This window comes from Taudactylus pleione, unplaced genomic scaffold, assembly GCF_031769625.1.
Source record: "Taudactylus pleione unplaced genomic scaffold, aTauple2 ptg000546l, whole genome shotgun sequence".
In the NCBI taxonomy this organism is placed as follows: Eukaryota; Metazoa; Chordata; class Amphibia; order Anura; family Myobatrachidae; genus Taudactylus; species Taudactylus pleione.
The window spans coordinates 3,637,536-3,658,472 of NW_028284948.1; the positions used below are offsets into that span (position 1 = coordinate 3,637,536).

Here is a 20,937-nt window from a genome sequence, read left to right on the forward strand (position 1 = left end):
AGCAGCTCTAGCTCGTGCCAAACTACGTGATCTCTTTCAGCGTGGCACAAAAATGCAGCTTGCCATATAAATTGGTTAAATAAATAAAAAGCATTTCATTCGCCTAGAAATAAGATGTTATGACGGCATGGAGGAAAATAGTAATCTGCGTGAGAAGGGCATAGCTACATATTGTTAGGAAGCAATCAAATCCATTCTGTTAGTACAGTACATCATAATGTGAAAGGCAGTGCATAATCTTTTCCCATTTACTGGCAATTGCAATGGATGCACAATTCTGTATGTCCTGTTAGATCATAACAAAGCAAAAGGAGCAATAACTGCATAGAAAAATAAATAAATAAAAATAAATGTCTGCTATTGGAAATTCTTCTGGTCATATCTGAAAGTGGACTAGTCAGTTACATAGTGTAAATTTAGCCATTTTGTGGTTCCCAACCAGTATTCACAAGAGTGCTACGTATCAATTTACTAGAAACCACTGTCTCATGGATATTAGTCAGGAAATGCTTTAGTAATACGCTAGTAAATTGTACTTTACTAAAGACAAAACTTATATGGTTTGTCGATAGTGAATATGTCGACAAACCGTACGTGGACACAACAATGCCAACTTCAGTATTCCACCATTTTTGTAATATTAGTTAAAGCTTTCTAACTGTGTGTCAATTTGAACACGATGTTTTATGATCATGGTTAAAGTGATACTTCTGACATGGTTAAAATGTCTTAACATTACAGCTGTGTTGGCACACAGACGTCTGCATTGTCGTGTCCACATACAATTTGTTGTCATATACACTGTCAGCTAACTACATCCACTTTCATGAGTATGATTTCAGCCCACTGACAATAAATATATATATATATATATATATATATAATATATATACTGTATATATAGCATGGTGGTGAGATAAACTATCAGGGGCTGATGCAGAGTGGAACACAAGTCCTTTTGTATAGCGTATAGACAGGGCCATTAAGAGATCTGGTGGGCCCAGGTATCAGGGGGCAAGTCACCAAATCCAGGGGGTGTGGCCATGCCCCCTCCCCCCAAAAACCTTAAGAAACTAATATACGTGGTGCTGTCTGCTCAGCACAGGTAGGGGGGACTGCTCCAAAGGGGGGGGGGGGGCGATCAGTGAGATCACACCCACCTGTAACACTTTACCTCTCTGCTCACCTCCGCTGTCCATGCCTGTGCAGCAGTGCAGTCTCAGGGGCACATTGAGCAGTAGCAATCTCCACTCTCTTACTACATGTTGTGCAGCTGCACTGCTATACAGGTGCTGCCAGCGGTAGTGGGCAGAGCAGTGGAAGTGGTCAACATCCTGCGTATAGGAGAGGTGTGGTTACAGACATGTGTACTGCTCTGCATATGGGCAAATGCATACATTAATTTCATTGTACTCAATGCGGGGGCATTTCCGCACAAATTGCGTTAATCTCTGCACCAGGCCCTCATTTGGCAATTGACTTGCTGTTAATGCAGTATTTCATTTATTTTAAACTGGTGCAGAAACAGATCAAATAAATACATACTGGTCATGAAAAACTGTAGTAAGGATTGAGATTTTATTTTATTTTATTTTATTTTAGTCAGATTTGAACCAAATGGATAGAAGCAAAACTGACTGGCTACTGATTGCATACTTTAGTACATAATGACTTGGTTTTTTAACTAAAGAAAAATTATTAACAAAATGCGAATGAAAAAAGGGATCAAAGTTAATTGCTGTCTGTGTACTATGGTTTACTACATTCATACTTTTTGCTCTTTGTTGGTGAATAGCCTATATATGATTGGTGAAGCTAATATGGAAACCTAACCTGAAAAGTACCTAAATAGCAGTTTATATTAGTGAGGAAAAATGTGCTGCAATAGCAAAATAAATTTGCAAAGCTGAAAATATGCTCTTTCACATTAGTCATGTTTATCTCATTTTATATATTATACTGCTGCTGTACTAATATTAAATATATGCATATGTTTCAATGAGAGTAAATGTTATCACGAATAAGATTATCTAGTAACATATTATTGAGCAGAGCTGTTTATCATATGATTAAGTTATGGTGTCTCAGGTAAGATAATCATCTCTTGGCATATTTGGGCCTCTGTGTATATAAGATGCTGTAATTAAATCCCCATTCACCCTAGGACATCAAATTATCCCTGGGGAGAAAAATACTGGTTAAACCTCACTGTAAACTCATTTACAGAGATGGAATGAGTATTTATCAGATAAAAAAGACACCCTGATCTTCAGCAAGATGTTAAATATAAACCATATGTGCAATGGTGCAGCAAATATGTGGTAACAACTATTCACATCTATTATCATGTTTGTTGAGCTATAAAAACTATCATTATTGTTATTTGGAGAAGTTAAAAATAAACACTAAAGCGGAGTAATAAGGATATCATTTTTTTTCTGTCAAAATACTGTATATCACTTTATTTATTGGAAGCCGGTCTCTGTTAGCCATATAATTGTACATCATAAAGCAAGATATTTTGTGACAAAATTTTAGCACGCTCTCTCTGCCATAAGTGGAAAATGAGTGACTGTCCTTAAATGGAATCCATTTTATAAACATCAATTTTGATAAGTCTTATAAGTTATAAGTGTATTTTGAAGTATAAATCATAAAAATCATAAAAAACTTAAATTATTATTATTATTGAACTTATTGTTTTGTTATGATACTGTTTTTGCTCCAAGATAGTGGAGAACACTATTGCTGTAGCTGTTTAATAAGAATTTTGGGCTATTATTAAAACACAGCATAATACCAAAGGGGAGAACATCATAGCTAAGAAATAAATGTAGCATTTTATCTAATAAAATAAATGTTTCAACTACATGTAATGTTTCATAACAATGAGTAATATATTGTGATTAGGATGTAAAACATTGGGGATATACTGCAATATTTGTCATGTGGGTTAACTCAATGGCTTTGTTCCTGAGGTGCACCTGCAAGGGAATTGTGAGTTTACAGCAGCACAAGCAACATATTCAGTGAGGAGGAAGCAAATGGTTAGTGGCATTAAAATCCATTTGTCCAATAAAGGTATTTGCAACATGGCATACATATAAAGTAATTATACTGTATGAACATTTCTCCAGCAAGCTCAATAGCTTAGGCAAGGCAAGAACAGTAGATGCTTTGGAGATTTGAGAATTGGTAATCTGGTTAACAATCATCAGTGCTTATATTTTGTACTGCATGGATTATGATGTGTGTGTAACATGTGAGTGTGTGTGTGTGTGAGACATATGAGTGCGTATGTGTGCGCACCTGTGTGTGTGATACATATCCTTCAACATGACTTCCATTACCACAAAGACAGCAGTCGTTTTCCTATTTATTTTCGATAACAGATATATGTTCTGAATTTGTTAACTGACATAATGACTTTAACATCAAATAAATAATTTAGCCCAAACTACTGTAAATGGAAAATAGTAGGTAAGAAGAGCAGCATATAATTGTGTACTGGGCAAACTGGGTCATTTGGAAGGTAGGATTATAAAAGCAATGTTATTGTAACTTATTAATTTATGTAATAACTTGTCACAATAAAGGCTACAACAAAACAAAGGATTCTATGGAATCTTGTGTGCAGGCCTAATTGTGATGTATTATGTCAGCTAATTAGACAGCCCACAGAACACAGTACAGGTGCAGTGAGATGGGCTAATCAGCTGAGTAAATAATCCTCCCAGAATACATAGAATTTGCAGCTGTTTGACACCCACACTTCTGAATTGAAATATTTGCTACTTGCCACAAACAGGTCTAGCCAGGTACGGAAACACACCTTCACTTAAATATTTGAAGTGTCTTCTCCTACCTGGCCAGGAGTGTTTGAAGAAAGTAGCCTTCAGAGGATAACCTAGGTGTGGAACAGCTGACGAGAAGTATGAAGATGGGGATACTTACAGTCTCACCACGCTGTCCAGGGTGGCCGGGCAACCCATCCTTTCCAGGAGGCCCCTTAAAAATAGCAAAAATATGAACGTTACCATGAGGGAACTTTATCTTATATCAGTCATCAGTTATGTGTGTGCATAAATAATGGGAGTGTTAGATAAGTAAGAGCTAGCCAACAATCCAGGTTTAAGAATCAACTAAGCTTAATAACAATGTATTCTACATTATGTGCAGTACAACAAATGTTGGAACAATATACAATATAGCCCAATATGGTTAATGGTACATGAGAGGGAAATTAACAGACCTATTTAAAAAGCTGCATTATTCAAGTATCAGGGTTACTTAAGAATAGTCTACTGCAAGAGATACTATATCAAAGATACCTTGATAGCTAACGCCATCTTCAAATTACGCTAGCATCTGTATCTTATAGACTGCAGTGGGGACCTAGCAGCTGGTCTGTGTGCAGGCACTGTCTGTGGGCCATGCATTCCCAGTAGCTACATGCAGGACATCTAGGAAGCAAAGTATTTAATTGCTGAATTAAGTTAGCAACTAAAGAATTCACAATAATAAGTGTTTCCTGGGGACAGCCTTATTTCAGATGCGCTATCCCAGCAAGCAAAAGTTTGATGATCTGAAATGATCAGGTAAAAAACATATAAATGATAAATAGGCCCCCTGCCCACTGAGTCATACATGCTTGATTGCTTAATTAGCAACTATGGAAATAAGGTTCTGGCATAGATTGCGTAGTTATGGAAAGTTATACATCCTGTTCTGAAATTGAAACTAGTGTAAGTGGACCTCAATATAGTGATACAGTATATTGAACTTCATGATGAATACATGTCTACACTATATTCACTGCATGCAGGGCAGGCTCTGAATGCAGCATGATCTATTTTATTCTGCCTGGCAAACCAGTAAGTATAGACAAAGAGGCCCTCATAGTGATCAGTACTACATTTTTCTGCTTCGCTGGACAGAGAAATGCACTGTGGGCAAATGTATGAGCATAAGCCTGTCACAAACTATAATTTCAAATAAAACCTCTTTAAACTGAATATTTTATACTGTTACAAAGGGATGGTCACTTAGTGGTATATTTACTAAAGTGCAGGTTTTTAGAAATGGAGATGTTGCCCCGAGCAACCAATCAGATTCTACTTAACATTTATCTATCACCTTCAACAAGATAAAATCTAGAATCTGATTGGTTGCTATGGGCAACATTTCCACTTCTAAAAACTCGCATTTTAGTAAATATACCTCATAAAGTGTAAAACATAATACAGAACAAACTACACTGAATGCAGTCTCTAAATGAAGTATAAGGAACAGTGGAATTCTAGTGTCGTCCCTATTCCAAGACTGTTGTACAGTTTAAAGAATAGCATTGAATAATTCAGGAGAACTAGCATCAATTAATAATCCAACACTGACTGAAAATGACAACCTTCCCTGCTTTGACAGAGGTGAGAATACTTACAGGGGGGCCCTTTGGTCCTGGGAATCCAACTGGGCCCTGTGGTCCTTGAGGTCCCTAGGATGAAAAGGAAGATAGTCACTGGTTAGAAAGAGATATGTTAATATGCAGGCAAACAAAAAAATGCAGACATTCATTCCATTTTCTACAGTGACAAAGTTAATAAAATAGCTGATCAATGCTCTAAGTAGGGAAAATCATATTATAGTGAACATTTCCCTATTATTACTAAAGCACTGTAGATTATGCCCTTGGCACTACAGTAATTAGAGTAAATGAAAGATCAAACAACTGTAATGTGTATAGCAATGAAATGGACTGGAACACAGCAGATTTAAAGAACAGTGTTCTATCATTTGTTCTACTCTATTAGACTCCTGTATACCATATTCTGCAGCAAATGGCATGGGAAGTAATGCAAAAGCAATGCAGAATATTTTGTTTAGATGTATGTTTTATAGATCAAAGTGCTGGAGCTGACATGTGAATGATCCTGGACAAAGGTCTTATGGTAAATTGGTTCATTGTGTCATCTTCTTATCAAATAAAGTACTGTAACAGCTTGCACTGATCAGAAGAAGAGCAAATTATGTTGGTGTAAATTGCTATCAAGAGTATTCAACAACCATTAATGAAGAGAAGTTTGATAACTTTTGTTAATAGGACAACATATTTATTTCCACACAATTTTAGTCATAGCATATATTTTAGAACCATCTTTGTACTATATATTTGGAAAAACTCAGTGTTTTTCTTTTCCATAAAGAAATTTGCCTGTACTCTGTACTTGTACTCACCTAAAGTAACAAGTTGCAATCAATGTTTACTGAGTAGCAATAAACATGCAGAAAATACACAATTACATTCATAGTGATAAAAAAAATCTTGACAAAAACAGGTACAGTATTAAGCATCAGAAACATAGCAGAAAACAGATAATGACAAATAGAACAGACAAAGGGTAGCATACAAGGACAAAAGGAGAGATGATGGGGGATGCCTATGTGTTGCCAGTTATCGTGCAATACTCCTGGGAGTCATTAAATTCCACACAAAAAAAGACAAATTACAAGTGAACAACTCCAAATTACTAAATATATAGAATACATTTTGCAATAAAATTTTGCAATAAATGGAGGTTTTACCATAATCATGGCCAAGGTTTTGGGCCTACCCACCACTTCACGGTAACCTCTTAGGGTAGGTCCCGCACATACTGAGGTTAAAATTCAGAGCGCAGGACACTCCCAAACCAGCCCAGCTGAGCCACCCCAGGGCATCACTCTAATAAGAAAAGTGAAGTGTAAAATTGGATAAATAAGAGCAGCTGCTGTTGCATATATAAGAATAGAGGTGTGAAAAAACATATATAATAAACAAACAATAGAAGTGTTAAAAACTGCAAAAAAAGGAAAAGTGTGTTATAATGCGATGCCCTGAAGCAGCCCAACCAAAGTATCCAGGGGACCCACGCCCCAAAAATCAACCCAATTCTGCCCTACAGTATATACATTTGTAGGACTTACCTAAATTGTGCCTTTTATTAGTCATTAAATTCCAACCAATAGAACCAGTTAGAAATAAATGTAGAATTTATGCCTAGAGCAAAAAGAGTATTGTCTTCTATATCTGTATCCGTATATTGATCAATGTGGCAGAACAACTGTAGCCCAAAATAGAAGGGGCAGAGGAGGATTTCCGGTGTACAGGAATCACTGCCTTTGCAGCTTTGTTCACATTTTTAAGCAATTATTTTTTATATTTGGAGATGAACATAGAGGAGTAACTGAAAAGCCAGAATTGGAAATCTGTAGGGGTGTCTGGGTCAGAACCTCATTTGGACATGGAGGTTCATTTGTTGCGATTAGGGATAGACTCATCAATATGGAATGGTGTACAGTACAAGGGTGGGCACAGAAGGGCCAACAAACATTGGGAACAGATGGAATTATCATGTGATAGAAGATATATAGTGGCATCCACACTCTGGACAAGTGTCCAGGTGCTTATTTTACAAATGTCTGAAATGATTTTACTGATTTCTACCTGTTTCCAGAGCTACTTATAATAATGAAAAAATATTCAAAAACTGGTGGCTGTACGACATATACCGCTGAGTACCATTAGATAAAAAGAGACAATTATTATTACATATTTAATTTCCTGCAGATTGAGACAACTAAAGGCTGTGAATCATTGTAAATCCAGATTAGAGATGGAAAGGCTAGCTGGGGGTATTTGAAGAAGATTCAAAATATATATACCCAGAAGTTAATCCACCATCCAGTCCCCCAAATCTGTGAACTACATATATCCCACAATACTTTTACAATCTCTGTGATGCCATTCAGCCCTATATGCAAATTCCTTAAATTGTATGTTATCAAATAATGTTTTACACCAATCTAAACTATGTGGTTTGAGTGTATATGTCAGAAAAAAACAACATACAGCTAAGGACAGGCAAAATAACCTAGGATTGCAAGAACTGTAAATACAGCACTGCATATACTATACGTAGGATGAATGTGATATAACCAATGTGCATGCTATTATAAGTGTCTGGTACACTGCTTACATTTCAGCAGTACCATGTTGACCACACATATATCCTTTTGTAAGCAACTGAAAATAAAATATGTACATTGTTATTTACAGTCTCAGTTTCTAATTCACTTTTTTTTCTATTTTTCATGTGTCTTTTTTTCTACCAATCAGCCTACAGATCAGATTGTACATCCTTGCTGTTGACTAGAAGTAGTTCAGTAACAGTAGTTTCATAAGCTATACAGGAATCTGTGATCTAACAGAAATGCCCTCTAATAAGGAAAATAATAATCATGTCATTTGTATATGTCACTATAAGTATAATTGCAGATTGTTTTAATTCTATCCATTGTCTTGTTATGCTGAACCTTCTTTCTATGGGCCCTTACCCAAGTGGTAATCATGCTCTTACTAGTGTGCTGTAACCTTAACAAAAGAATACTGTATACTGAAAATGAGAATGTACCTGGCGATTATGACTGGCAGTAATAAGAAAACTATTACAGTTCATGGGCCAGTAGAAGCCCAGACTTCGACTTCCAGTTGCAGATTCAATAAAAATATACTAATTAAATAAAAACTAAAAATTAGAAAACAACACGAATCATTGTTTTCTCAATTTATCTAAGAAATATATGAAGATCACTTTATCTAAGAGATCGGAGGACACCACTGTCCTTGTTAAATATGCTCCCCCATACTTTACTCGGAGGAGTTTTCACGGAAGAGTAACTGTCAGCGGTAGCCTTTAATAAATAAGACTAAACATTATCTCAGCTGCCTTCACCAGGAAAAGCTTTTCTAGCTTTGATAAATAGTGCTTTAACTCTTATCTGTGACTAACAACCCTCCAGAAATAACTACATACTAAAGAGAAGGCGCATGTTAGCAAAGTAATAAATATCAACAATAGTACACTTTTATTCTAATATGTATTACAAGTACAATTACAGTTCATTTAACAAAACAAATTGAAAAATGTAACTCATACCTTTATTTAAATAAAAAACAGTCTTTATTTAGGGGCTGTGGCTAGAGATAGTGACTTAAACCTGCAGTAAATCTACAGTAAGTGTGTGGAACGTTGGAAGTTATTATCTAGTACGGATCTATAATAATGTAGACTCAGACGTCGTCACAAGAATCAAAATTTAGGAAGCAGCAATGTGAAAAGGAACAATTAAACAGGAACACATATTATTTTTCTTCCACTGTCTAGGACATTAGTATAAAACACTATAAAACCACTAAGTGGTAATTTTAGAGGTTAGAAGAACATTTATTTACAATGTTACAGGAAACATAAAGCAGATTTATCCATTACATTTACAGGGTCTATTTTTCCAGCTGCCTTGTTCTATTACCACCAAACTCCTGCAGTGAGTTGTTGCTTCTGAGTGTGCAGCTGAACAGTGTGCATATAATTACAACACTGGAGCATAAAATCTATTCTGTGATATATGGGACTAGAATGTGCTGATATACTGTTATACCCCTTTTCCACCTAAATTCCGGGTCTGACCCGGAGTTGGAATAAAGTTCCTATCCGGATCAGACCCGGAATTTTGCCGACGCTGACGTGGGATATTCCCGAGTCAGCGCCGCTCACACCGCAGTCGGGTCTGCATAGACACGGCTTTTGCGGAGTGAAAGTGGTCGCTTGGAGATGACGTCATCTCCAAGCTCCACTGAAGCCGGACCAATCGGCCGGCTAGCAGCACACTCCAGGTCATTGTGTCGCCCGTGTTAAACCCTGCTAGTTACCTGGGTTGGATTGCCGGTCACTCGACCCGGCGATCCAACTCTCTCCCCTTTTACACCAGGGAGCTGCCCAGGTTAACCCTTCAAAAACCCGGGTTTTAGCTCCGGTGTAAAAGGGGTATAAGTAACCCAACACCCCACCAGTTGCCATAAATACATTATTGTATTATTTGTGTGCTGAATATGCAGTGCTTAGCAATGATAAAAGAAAGGTGAAGTTTTACTGCTCATACACAATATTAAGCAATCTGTAATTCCCCAGATTAAGAAGTAAAAGTGATATATGGAGAGATGCATCAATGCTGAAAATGTGGTCAAACCTCCGAAAATGCAGTTTTTGGAGGTTTGACAGCATTTTCCATATGCACCAAGCTCTGCAAAGCTGGGCACAGAGGGACTCCATGGTCATAAACTCAGAAGAAGGGCAATTTCTAGGGTCTGTGGCTCATAGTGCGAGCAGTCAAAATGTGAGGGGGTGTGGTATCACAGTAAGGGAGCGTGGTCTCAAAAGACCACAGAAGAATGTCAGCCGCTGTGACTACTGAGGCCAGGGGTGGCAAACCTGTCAAAGGCAAAGCGCTGAAAAATATATGTAGTTAAACTAAAGACTGACAGCATGCGTGCGCCTCCTGCGCGTGCTCAAAAAATGGGGTGTGGCCTAGCTGTCACAAGCCCACGCCGCATTTGTGTATGCATGCCTTTGGTGTGACATTTGCAGGAGTTTGAAATTTTATCACACCCGTTTTTGGTCACGTTGGGGGTGAGCCCAGCACATTGAAAATACAAGCAAGATCCAAATAAAATACACTGAAATAAGCCAGGTCCACATAAAATACACTGAAAAAGCTACTTCAGGATTACACTGCAACAAACCACTTCCACATAAAATATATTGGAAAAGCCAGAGCCACATAAACTATATTTTAAAACCACATCCACCTCAAATACATTATTAATTCCAGAACCACATAAAAAACATTTTGAAATTCAGAACCACATAAAACACATTGAAAAAACAAGATTCACATAATACACACTTCATTCCAGCCCCCTCCCTTGCCATTCCAGCCCACTGGCTTTCAGGCAAAAGTGCCCATTATGCAGTGCCCCCTGTAGTTGTCCCCATATGCAGTGTCCCCTGTATTTGTGCCCCTTATGCCGTGCCTACAGTGGTAGTGCAACTTATGCAGAGCCCAGTAGTGGTGCCCTTTAGTAGTGCATCCAGTAGTGGTGCCTCCTATGCCATGCCCCCATTAGTAGTGCCCCCTGTAGTCATGCCCCCTGTAGTCATGTCCCCTGTAGAAATGCCCCCTGTGGTAGTGCCCACATCAGTAATGCCCCTGTAGTAATGCCCCCAATAGTAATGGTCCCTGTAGTAGTGCCCCAGTAGTAGTGTCCCCAGTTGTATTGCCCCCAATAGTAATGTCCCCTGTAGTAGTGTCCCTTGTATAAATTCCCCAGTATTAATGCCCCTGTATTAGTGCCCCCAATAGTAATGCTCCCTCTGTAGTAGTGCCCCAAGTAGTAGTGCCCCCCTGAGTAATGCCCCCAGTAGTGGTGCCTCCTAAGCAATGCCCCCAGTAGAAGTGCCCCCCAAGTAATGTCCCCAGTAGCTGTGTCCGGGTGCCCCCAGTAGTAGTGCCTCCCCCAGTAGAAGTGCTCCCTTGTAATATCCCTAGTAGTAGTGTCCGTGTGCCCCCAGTAGTAGTGTCTCCCCCAGTAGAAGTGCCCCCCTTGTAATGTCCCCAATAGTAGTGTCTCCCCCAGTAGAAGTGCCCCCAGAGTAATGTCCCAAGTTGTAGTGCCCGGGTGCCCCCAGTAGTAGTGTCTCCCCCAGTAGAAGTGCCCTCCTTGTAATGTCCCAAGAAGTAGTGCCCTGGTGTCCCCAGTAGTAGTGTCTCCCCCATTAGAAGAGCCCCCCTTGTAATGTCCCCAGTAGTAGTGCCCGGGTGCCCCCAGTGGCAGTGCCTCCCCCAGTAGACGTGTCCCCCACCAAGTATTGTCCCTAGTAAAAGCCGCCTGCACAAAAAAAATACACTAATACTTACCTTACGTCATGACGTCTCTCCCATAGTGCACACTGCGGGAGCTGGAGCTCACTAGTGAGCTCCAGCCTCCGTCTCCGGCTGCTCTGTGGGGATTGGCCCGGGCACCCGCTGGTAACTGAATCTCAGCTGGTGCCCGGAAGTTCTCATGCTGTTTCTACAGCAGGGGTCGGAGGCGGCGCACCCTGTGCGATTGCACGGGTTGCCCGTCCCTAGAATCGGCCCTCCTCGGAAGTCCACTCACCGCAAAGGACAGCTCTTATTGTGAGAGCTGTCCTTTACTTAAATGTACATGCATATGGCATCACTAAATGCCGGTATGCATGCGATCACTGGCATCCCTACCATATTATTTATTTTTTAACAGGTATTTATATTAAAAATGTGGCGGACCCCTATATTTTGGTTTTGTTTTTGGCAAAACCACCCTCAAATGTTTTGGTTTTGGATTTTTTTTAATTTATAAAAACTATTAAATCAAGTAATTTGGACCTAATTACATGCAATCCAAAGCCTGAGATTCAGTTTTTACATTTGAGTTCTGAATTTAACCTGAGTACACACTAAATGAGGTGTGTACACAGTGATGGCATATGCGACAGCACAATATATCGGGCTGTCCATACACACTGCACGATCTGGCGTACAACCGCATACAGCGGCATCTGGAAGCATGGGCCGGCCACGGGATCTTCTGATCTGCAATACATGTACAGCAGATCAGAATATACGAAACACGACTCACGGAAGTGCACAATAGTGCATACACACTGGACGATAAGGACAATTTGTCATTCTTATTCACCTCAAAATGACAAATCGTCCAATATGGTCTAGTATCATCTAGTGTGTACCCAGCTTTACAGCAGACCTGAGCTAGGACTCAGTTCTACTCGGACCCCAAAAGTGATCTGAGCCGGGACTCAAATCGATTCGGAGCCCCAAAGTTCAGGTGTGTTTGTATTTCAGGAAAATCCAAACCGCATCTCTCTAATTTATATTGCACTATGATATTGCAAAGAGCTTTACAGAGAATATTTAATCATTCATATTAGGTTCATTTTGTTAGATTACCCCAACAGTATGTGTGTGGACTATAGGAAGAAACAGGAGAACCCAGGGGAAACCAATGCAAACACATAGAACACATACAAACTACACACACATATGGTTGTTTTCAAGAAATCCATATAACAGGAACCACAAGACTAATGTGAAAGCCTAACTGAGTATTCCACCATTACTTACTCTTTCACCAGGTGGGCCGGGAGGACCATCGTTTCCTGCTGTGCCCTAAATCAGAAAACAAAAATATGTACAATTCAGTCAATGTGGAAATGAGTATAGCAAAATAGACCATGAAAAAAAATATCTGAACTAGTATGTAAGTTTACGTGTTTGTTTATAGGATTCAAAATGACTTACAACTGTATGGAATAACAGATTTTGATTCACTTGACCTAACAAGAATCAGTGTACTATATATGTACGGTAACATGCAAAAACATGCTTCAGCGTGACAGAGCCTTGATAATTACCTTAGGACCTGGTTTTCCAGTAGGACCTCTTGGACCTCTAGCGCCCCGTGGACCCTATGGGAGCAAATAAATAAACTCCATGAAACTCATTTCTCACAAATAACACTGTAAGTGCAGCAAGTGAGCTAATGTATTGATTTAGTGAAAAAGGAAAACATTCATTCAGATCCATACAGATAGAACTAAATAATTTGATGAACACTCACCGTTGGACCTCGTTGTCCCCTTGGACCTGGTTTGCCAGCAACACCCTAGTGAATTGAAAATATTAATGTTAATGAGGTACAGAAAGAAACTGTTAATAAGGAATCTATTGTCTTATTTTTACAAACGCCAACCATCATCTAACCCAGGCTGTGACATATGTGGATCACCAGCCAAGCTCTTGTGCAACTAAAATGTCTTGTCTATCAGAGTTACATGTTAGAAAGACCACCTAAGGTTGCATTCCTGTACTTTACTACATTCATTGGAAACAGTTCCTGTGCTATAAACATGACTAAAGATGGTCACATAACATATTAGTTCATGTAAGTATATAAAACAGAAGTGACTATTTGTAACATACCTTCAACTAGCCCTAGAACAATACATCCTGGCCTATTGCTACTTACAGTACAAGTCAAGTAAGTCAAAGAATAGTGAATTTCATTCATATACCATTACAAATTATTTATTTGTAACACATTTACTGAGACTTATTGGAATCATCATTAAAATGTTAAATAAAAAAGCTTGTTATCTAGGACAGTAAGATAAAAGTCAGTTGTGGTATGCCTGCATTTTGCATGTAGCTTGAGAAATATGTATATATTTTATTGAATGTAATGCATGTGATTGTGCTATAATCATACCCGAGCTCCTTTCTCGCCATTGGCTCCTGCAAATCCGGGGAAACCTGTAGATCCCTAATGAGATACAAAGATAACATAAATTACATAGGGAATGCTCAATGTATGCTGCAGATTGTACAAATACCAGTGGCTTCAGTTTCTTCAGATCTAAGGGTGTATAACCACCAAATAAGGTGCTGATTTCTGCTTGCATCTCAATAGGCTGTGAGCAGAAATCTGCCATGACACACATCTTGTGAAGCCGCCATAAGCTGTATCAGTGGCAGCTCCTGGCTAATTGAATCCGACTGGCCCTAAGACTTAGAAAATATAGAAATTATTGGAGGTGTGGTAACTACCACCTTATTTTTGTATGATTTCCAGATATAATATACACAGAGAAATATATATAATCCAAACACAGGTATGACAATGGTAAGGGATGGTTATGTTTTGCACCACCTACTGTCCAGAAGAGTAAATGCAAGAACTGTTGTCTCAGAGTGGGAACAGCACAGTTGGTGTTACAGTGTTTGGACATTAGATTTATCTGAAATCTTATCTATACTTGTGGATGATGTGACCTGCACATTTAAATTCAATTCTTACCAGAAATGTTCAGATCCAGAAAGCATAGAAAAGATCAAAATATTTCATCAAACCAGCTGTAAGTCAGCAAAATCAATTAAGGTTTCATCTGTCCTGTCTCATATAATGATACTCCAGAAAACTCATTAAAACAAAGAGAAGCTTTTAATCTCAAATCAAACCCAGCTCTCTACACCACCTGTATACCGGGTTGCAAAATGCCCATTAAAAGGCTGCCATGTTTCATCAATCATTTTATTTATATTTTCGTAAATAATAGCAATTTCTTGTTTTTCCATTATCAGCAAGATGTACATATTACATATATATAGTATCAATGGCAATTACATATTTCATCCTTTGAATTAGAAGGCACATATATTTGGCATGATATTTAAAATGCTCATGGGATGATATGGATTAATAGTTAGGACACTTTAAGAATTATAATATAATACTTAAGTGAATGAAACTGACCCTGCCTATTTCCCTGCTCATTCTATACATCTACACATATTTGCAGACATTACTGCATATAAAATAACATTTATTTAATGATATGTTTCTGCTTATGTTATTAATACCATCAAATTTACTATGACTAGTTTTAAAGGTAATTGTATGCAATAATGTTCCATCATTACTTGACAGAACACAAATACTTGTATTTGTGTATCTTGTGCCTGACCTTCTGGGAGAAACATTTTTATTATTCATTTCTGCTTTGTTATAGCAGTCGTCTGTTTAGAACTAGTATGGCATGTTCATTGTATGTTTGTCAAAGTAAACTTTACTTTTACTAAGATGGATAATAATAATAATAATAATAATAATAATAATAATAATAATAATAATAATAATAATTATTATTATTATTATTATTTAAATAATGGCATGAAGATCTAATTTGCATTAAGCAGTAAAACCTCGAAACGCTAGTATCACTAAAACATTAATTTAGTGCATTGTCTATGAAAAAAGCTTGCTGAATCTTCCTCTCATTTTTATTTGCATAAGGTGTCAAAGACCAGTAAGCTGATAAATAAAAAGATACATGTCTAAGTACATGTTGACTGTACATGTATCAGGGATATATAAGAAGTCTGTGAGTGTGACATTCCAGCAAATCAGAATATGTTAATTAATTGTAAGAAGTGCACTTTTATTCTCAAAGAAAATCCACAGTACAGGACTCTGGTTCCAAGGACCAATATGGCATAACATAGAAACAGGAGTGTACTTTACCCGACTCATAGCCATTGTTACAATAACTAAAACAGTAATCTCAGCTTTAGGGACAAAGAAAAAAGCAGCAGACTCGTGAGAACAAGATGCTTTGTTCTCAAGTAAGGACATGATTGCGAAGCAGCAGAAAGGATTCAGCATGTTGTTTTATGTAAAACACAAGCATCTGGAGCAACCCTCCTGATGCACAGATCTGTTTGTTCAACAGCAAAACAGCAGAAAGACTTTGATCTCAGGATGTGGCAGAAAATCTCTCTAGACTATTGAAGAACAAACAAGGACTGGAAACCAATCGATGTGACAGTCATGGTGAAATGAAGCAGATTTGCCGCCGGTCAGGTGGTTGTACAAACACAAAAAGACCAAATTGGTACATTTGTGACTTGGTGTCACTTAATTCTGCTGAGAAATAGGACATTTATAGAGGAACCTTTGCACTTCACTGCAGGAAATTTTTATTGTGAGTTGCAGTCAAAGAGAGGGGTTGGAAAATTGTAAAAATGGTCAATGAAACTAGATAGCGGGTTTTAACTTCTTTACAATACTGTATAGCCCTTAATATAAAATGATTGCTACTAACATTGTAAAAATAATTCAAACATATAATTGCATTATATGCAATTATATGTTTGAATACTTGTATGTAAGTGCGGAATCATCAGATTCTGGCATTTTTCCACCATTTTCGACACAGTTACCTGTGCAATACATTTTTATAAATATCACTTATTTTGTTTCAAAGAAATTTCTGTAAATGGGAGTTTAAATATTGAACACCTTATTGCACCTATAGATATAAAGCAATGGCATTATTGGTATATAATAAAAGTTATATAATTTTAACCTGGACCAGCTGGAACATGCCAAATTCAGGATATCAACAAATAAAAAAAAGATGATCGACCAGTGGAAAAAACACTCTGCTCTAGCAATGAACTACTTGTGTTCATGTAAAAGTACTCTCAGCATTCAAGGCATTGTTAGATGCAAATATTTGCTATGGTTGGAAATACACGATATACTGTTGATGCTACATTTATTACCTTTGGACCCTGTCGGCCTGGGTATCCGGGTAATCCTGGGACGCCAAGCTTGCCCTGAAATGTAAACACAGCAAAAATAATTAAAGTAGGAGGACAGAGACATCATATATTATACTGTAGAGTATGTGTCAAAAATGTTCTTCCTTTCTACTTCTAATATAGGAAAATCTTCTTGTCTTTTACAAAAGAGGACATATTAGTAAAGACCAATAGGGTTTTTTTTTTTGTTTGCCCTGTACATCAAAGAGTTAACCACTGCTGACATTGTCTGTGCATGGGGAATGTAAAAAGTGAGCAGACTAAAAGATAACTATCATAAACTGGTTTAGCAATTCTAAACAATTTTATTAAAAAATAAAAAACAATTATACCTTCTAAAAATAATGGTTACGTTGATTTCTACAATTTTAGTGCCTGTTATTTTATTCCTTCTTTACATAGGGAAGTCTATTAAACAAGTAAAGTGGTGGTACCACCATAAAACCTATGATGTTACTGCCATCTCAGGATCTACCAGATAAATATATGGAAAAAATGCTTTATTCTTTTTAATGTAAATAGTTCAGTAAGAAACACTGAACATGAAACCAAAAAGTAAAGAGGAGTTCCTAATTTTCGGAATTACGGAAGTGACTAGGGCTGGCGTATGAGTTTTGGACAACCTAGGTGCATCCTCTTCGGGAATCCCCACAATCACCAATAAGAGTTATAGTGAGATTGACTAAAATGCCCCTAAGAGCCCTCCTCTACAAATAATGCTAATGATATCTCTTATAGCTGTGTGTACTCTCATGCTTAGGACTATTTTATAACAACCAACCATAATGACACCTTTACATGGATACATTTGCATGCTTCAACCAACAATTCCTTGGGTGAAGGTTACCACTTCATGCTTTGGTTTCCTGAGATAAGGCTGTTTGGTGTAAACTATTTGTTAGCATGTAATTACTTTCTGTTATTCAAAATAGTTCCAAATGTATTACAGAATTAATGTTTGCTGTATTGAAATGTTGTTACCCCGTCTCTGTGGATTATCATCTGGTCGATGAAGTGGGGGCGATAGTCGAGCCTGCTGAGAGATTATTGATGGTCTGTACGTGCGTCTGAGTCACACTGTGCATGCGTCAAGTTTCATTACCGAAGTCACTCATAGTGAGGATTTTATTTGCAAAGACCATTTGTGGGAGGCAACAAGGGTGGGTGATGACTCAAAGACAGACGAGTCACAACCTTTTTCGGAGAGTGTCTTTGAAAGTTGACTACAATCCCTTATAGAGTACAAATGGATCTGGCATCTCAGTTCTTGTGGCTATTCTGTATGATCATAGGGTTGCTCAGAAGGCCAATTACCGACTGACCTGAGACCGATGCTGCACCTTTGTACACAGTTGCTTGGATTTGCTAAGCCATCAGTGGATGTCTCAATACAAATCCTGGTGTCTGCCATGTCCTAATGACCTTGCAACTTTGAGGAGCTGGGAGGAGCATGCAGCTTTGCTGCAGCTGCACTGAATCTATGGATGGCTTTCAATGATGCCATCAATTGTGCCATTGTTTATTTATAGTGATAGCAAGAAACAATCAAAGTGAAACCATTGATGACCCTTGACCATCGACCTTTACACTATTGACCATACATCATTGATGGCCATCAGTGCAGTAGGTTGAGGCAGGACTCGGGCAGCAAGACAATCAGAAAAGTGGGTGGGGCTTTGCAGGCAACATCAGGGGTCGAGCTAAGCTCTCTGCCTCCTGCATCGGGGGTAAACAAAATGCTGCCAGGCTCTCAAAAGGTAAAACCATCGACAATCGATGGCAAGCCATCAATGGTGTGTGCATTTGATATCTCCATTGTGGGCAATAATAGTCATAGTGATCGGGGTTGTAGTGTGTGCTTTTCTGTTAATACATTTCTTCTTCAAACTTGATCACTGAAACAACTGAGAGGTTCTAAGAAGAGGATATGGATTTCAGTATAGGACTAAAGAGGACGTGTGAAGAACATGACATATGGCTGTTGAGGTTACTTCCCAGGTAAGAACTGCACTACAGACATTAAAGGTACAGAAAATCTCTAATACAGTCAAGGTGGGCATGCTGGAACATGCAGTGCTCCAATATGATATATGAGATAGAAATTGTAATGTATATAATTCTGTAGCATATACTGTATATATTACTAGAAAAGGTTACTATGATCATATCCACAAGTTGTATTTCCAGTGACAGCCTCATATTTTGAAGAGTTGCTGCTAAAAAAATATACTTTTCCTTTTCTTGGCAAATTTTCTAATAATAATTCCTTTGGTATGATTTGTGAATATACTGTAGTTCAAAGTAAACAATAAATATAATAGAGATGAGTATTTAAAAATGCTAATTAATTGTAACTTTGTCATGTTATATTATGGTAGGAAGGTGTGACCCAAGATCTAAAGATCTATTCCCCTCCTTCCTTCCCCACTGTATGGGTATGAGGTTGGGGGATGTGCTTGTAGTCTGAAGTTAAGGGTTGTTGCTAACCATATAAAAGTTGTTTTCAAATGTCAGTTTAATGGTGGGGGCATTTTAATTAACTAGTTGGGACCATAGTACTGCCTATTAAGTTAAGGTAGTGTTGGGTTTGGTATTTGGAAGGATGTATTTATTAAACATAAATAAATGAGATGCTGATTGTGATAAATAGAATTGATGTTGATCGATTTATATCGATTAGAAATAATTTAAAATGGACCTTTAGTGAATATACCCCTTAGTGTGTGTTTTTCTCCTATTACTGTTCTTGTAAACACACAGTTATCTATGTAGATATATCATATATGTATGTGCAATGCTTACAATCCAAAGATGATGGACCTTTCCTACTTCAATTGTATATTGACTGTTTTCACAATTAATTGATGTGGGCAAAATTAAGATGATACTGTAGTTTAATTTCCAAGGGGTTGTGGATTATAAACATTGCTTCTTAAGAGTCTAAACAATATATATTTCTTTCTTTTTACAACTTTAAGTTTTTACACTTTATAACCATTTATCATGTTATCTGTTGCTTTCAACTATTGCCTTATGTGTTTAATGTACTACAAGTGACCCTTTTATATATGTTCTATAAAACAGCATGGGCATGAATGTGCCTTGTAAGTGTACATGCTATGTATTGGATCTAAAGAAGAATGGTTGAATGGACACAAGATAATGTCAATACTTCTCAGGTTGTCAATCCTGAAGAAAAATTGATAGTTAACTATTTTCTTTAGTGGCTTATGGGATGTTATCAGAAGAAATAGTCATGTTTTAAAAAAAAATCTATTTACTTGCTTCTTTTGTTTATCCTATTGCTTGCTCAACTTATGCTCCATGCTATGTATCTACTCAAACTACTGCTGAACACATCAATTATGTTACTTCACGTATGTTGAGAGAATGAAAAATGACTGGTACGTAGATAAATCTACTTGCCTTTTCTCCTGCTAGACCAGAGGGGCCAGAGTCTCCTGATGGACCAGCTCTTCCTTTTGGACCTTCAGGGCCATCTTCTCCTCTTGGACCTAATGGTCCAAATTCTCCCTTGAAAATGAAAACAGAGTAACAATAAACAGGAGATATAGAATTATTTCACTGAATCTTTCTACATACATATGAGAGATGTACACATTATCTGAGGTCTTCAGTAGTAATAAGTAGACCACAAATTTACTCAGTACACTACCTAGATTTCTGCTGCCATAGAAGGGATTTTAGAGCAGCAATATTTAAGCACAAACCGTATAACTTTTTTGTCTCATGATGTCATTACTACAGATTTTATAGTACTGTGAGCTTTCAGTAAAAATTATGTGATGTGAGTGACAATGTAATTACCAGTGATTTTACAGCAGGTTTACGTACTTTATT

The 20,937-nt window shown here is 37.7% G+C and overlaps 1 protein-coding gene across 1 annotated transcript in view; it reads right to left on the reverse strand.

The window, feature by feature from the left end:
• Nucleotides 1-20,937, reverse strand: part of COL11A1 (collagen type XI alpha 1 chain) — a 224,649-nt gene that overhangs the window by 71,443 nt on the left and 132,269 nt on the right. Inside the window, exons 30-37 of the mRNA XM_088451298.1 lie at nucleotides 20,503-20,610; nucleotides 17,038-17,091; nucleotides 14,183-14,236; nucleotides 13,535-13,579; nucleotides 13,329-13,382; nucleotides 13,039-13,083; nucleotides 5,441-5,494; nucleotides 3,955-4,008 (exon numbers count right to left, since the gene is read on the reverse strand). Of these exons, the coding sequence (XP_088307424.1) occupies nucleotides 3,955-4,008; nucleotides 5,441-5,494; nucleotides 13,039-13,083; nucleotides 13,329-13,382; nucleotides 13,535-13,579; nucleotides 14,183-14,236; nucleotides 17,038-17,091; nucleotides 20,503-20,610 (468 nt within the window). The remainder of the gene's footprint in view (nucleotides 1-3,954; nucleotides 4,009-5,440; nucleotides 5,495-13,038; nucleotides 13,084-13,328; nucleotides 13,383-13,534; nucleotides 13,580-14,182; nucleotides 14,237-17,037; nucleotides 17,092-20,502; nucleotides 20,611-20,937) is intronic.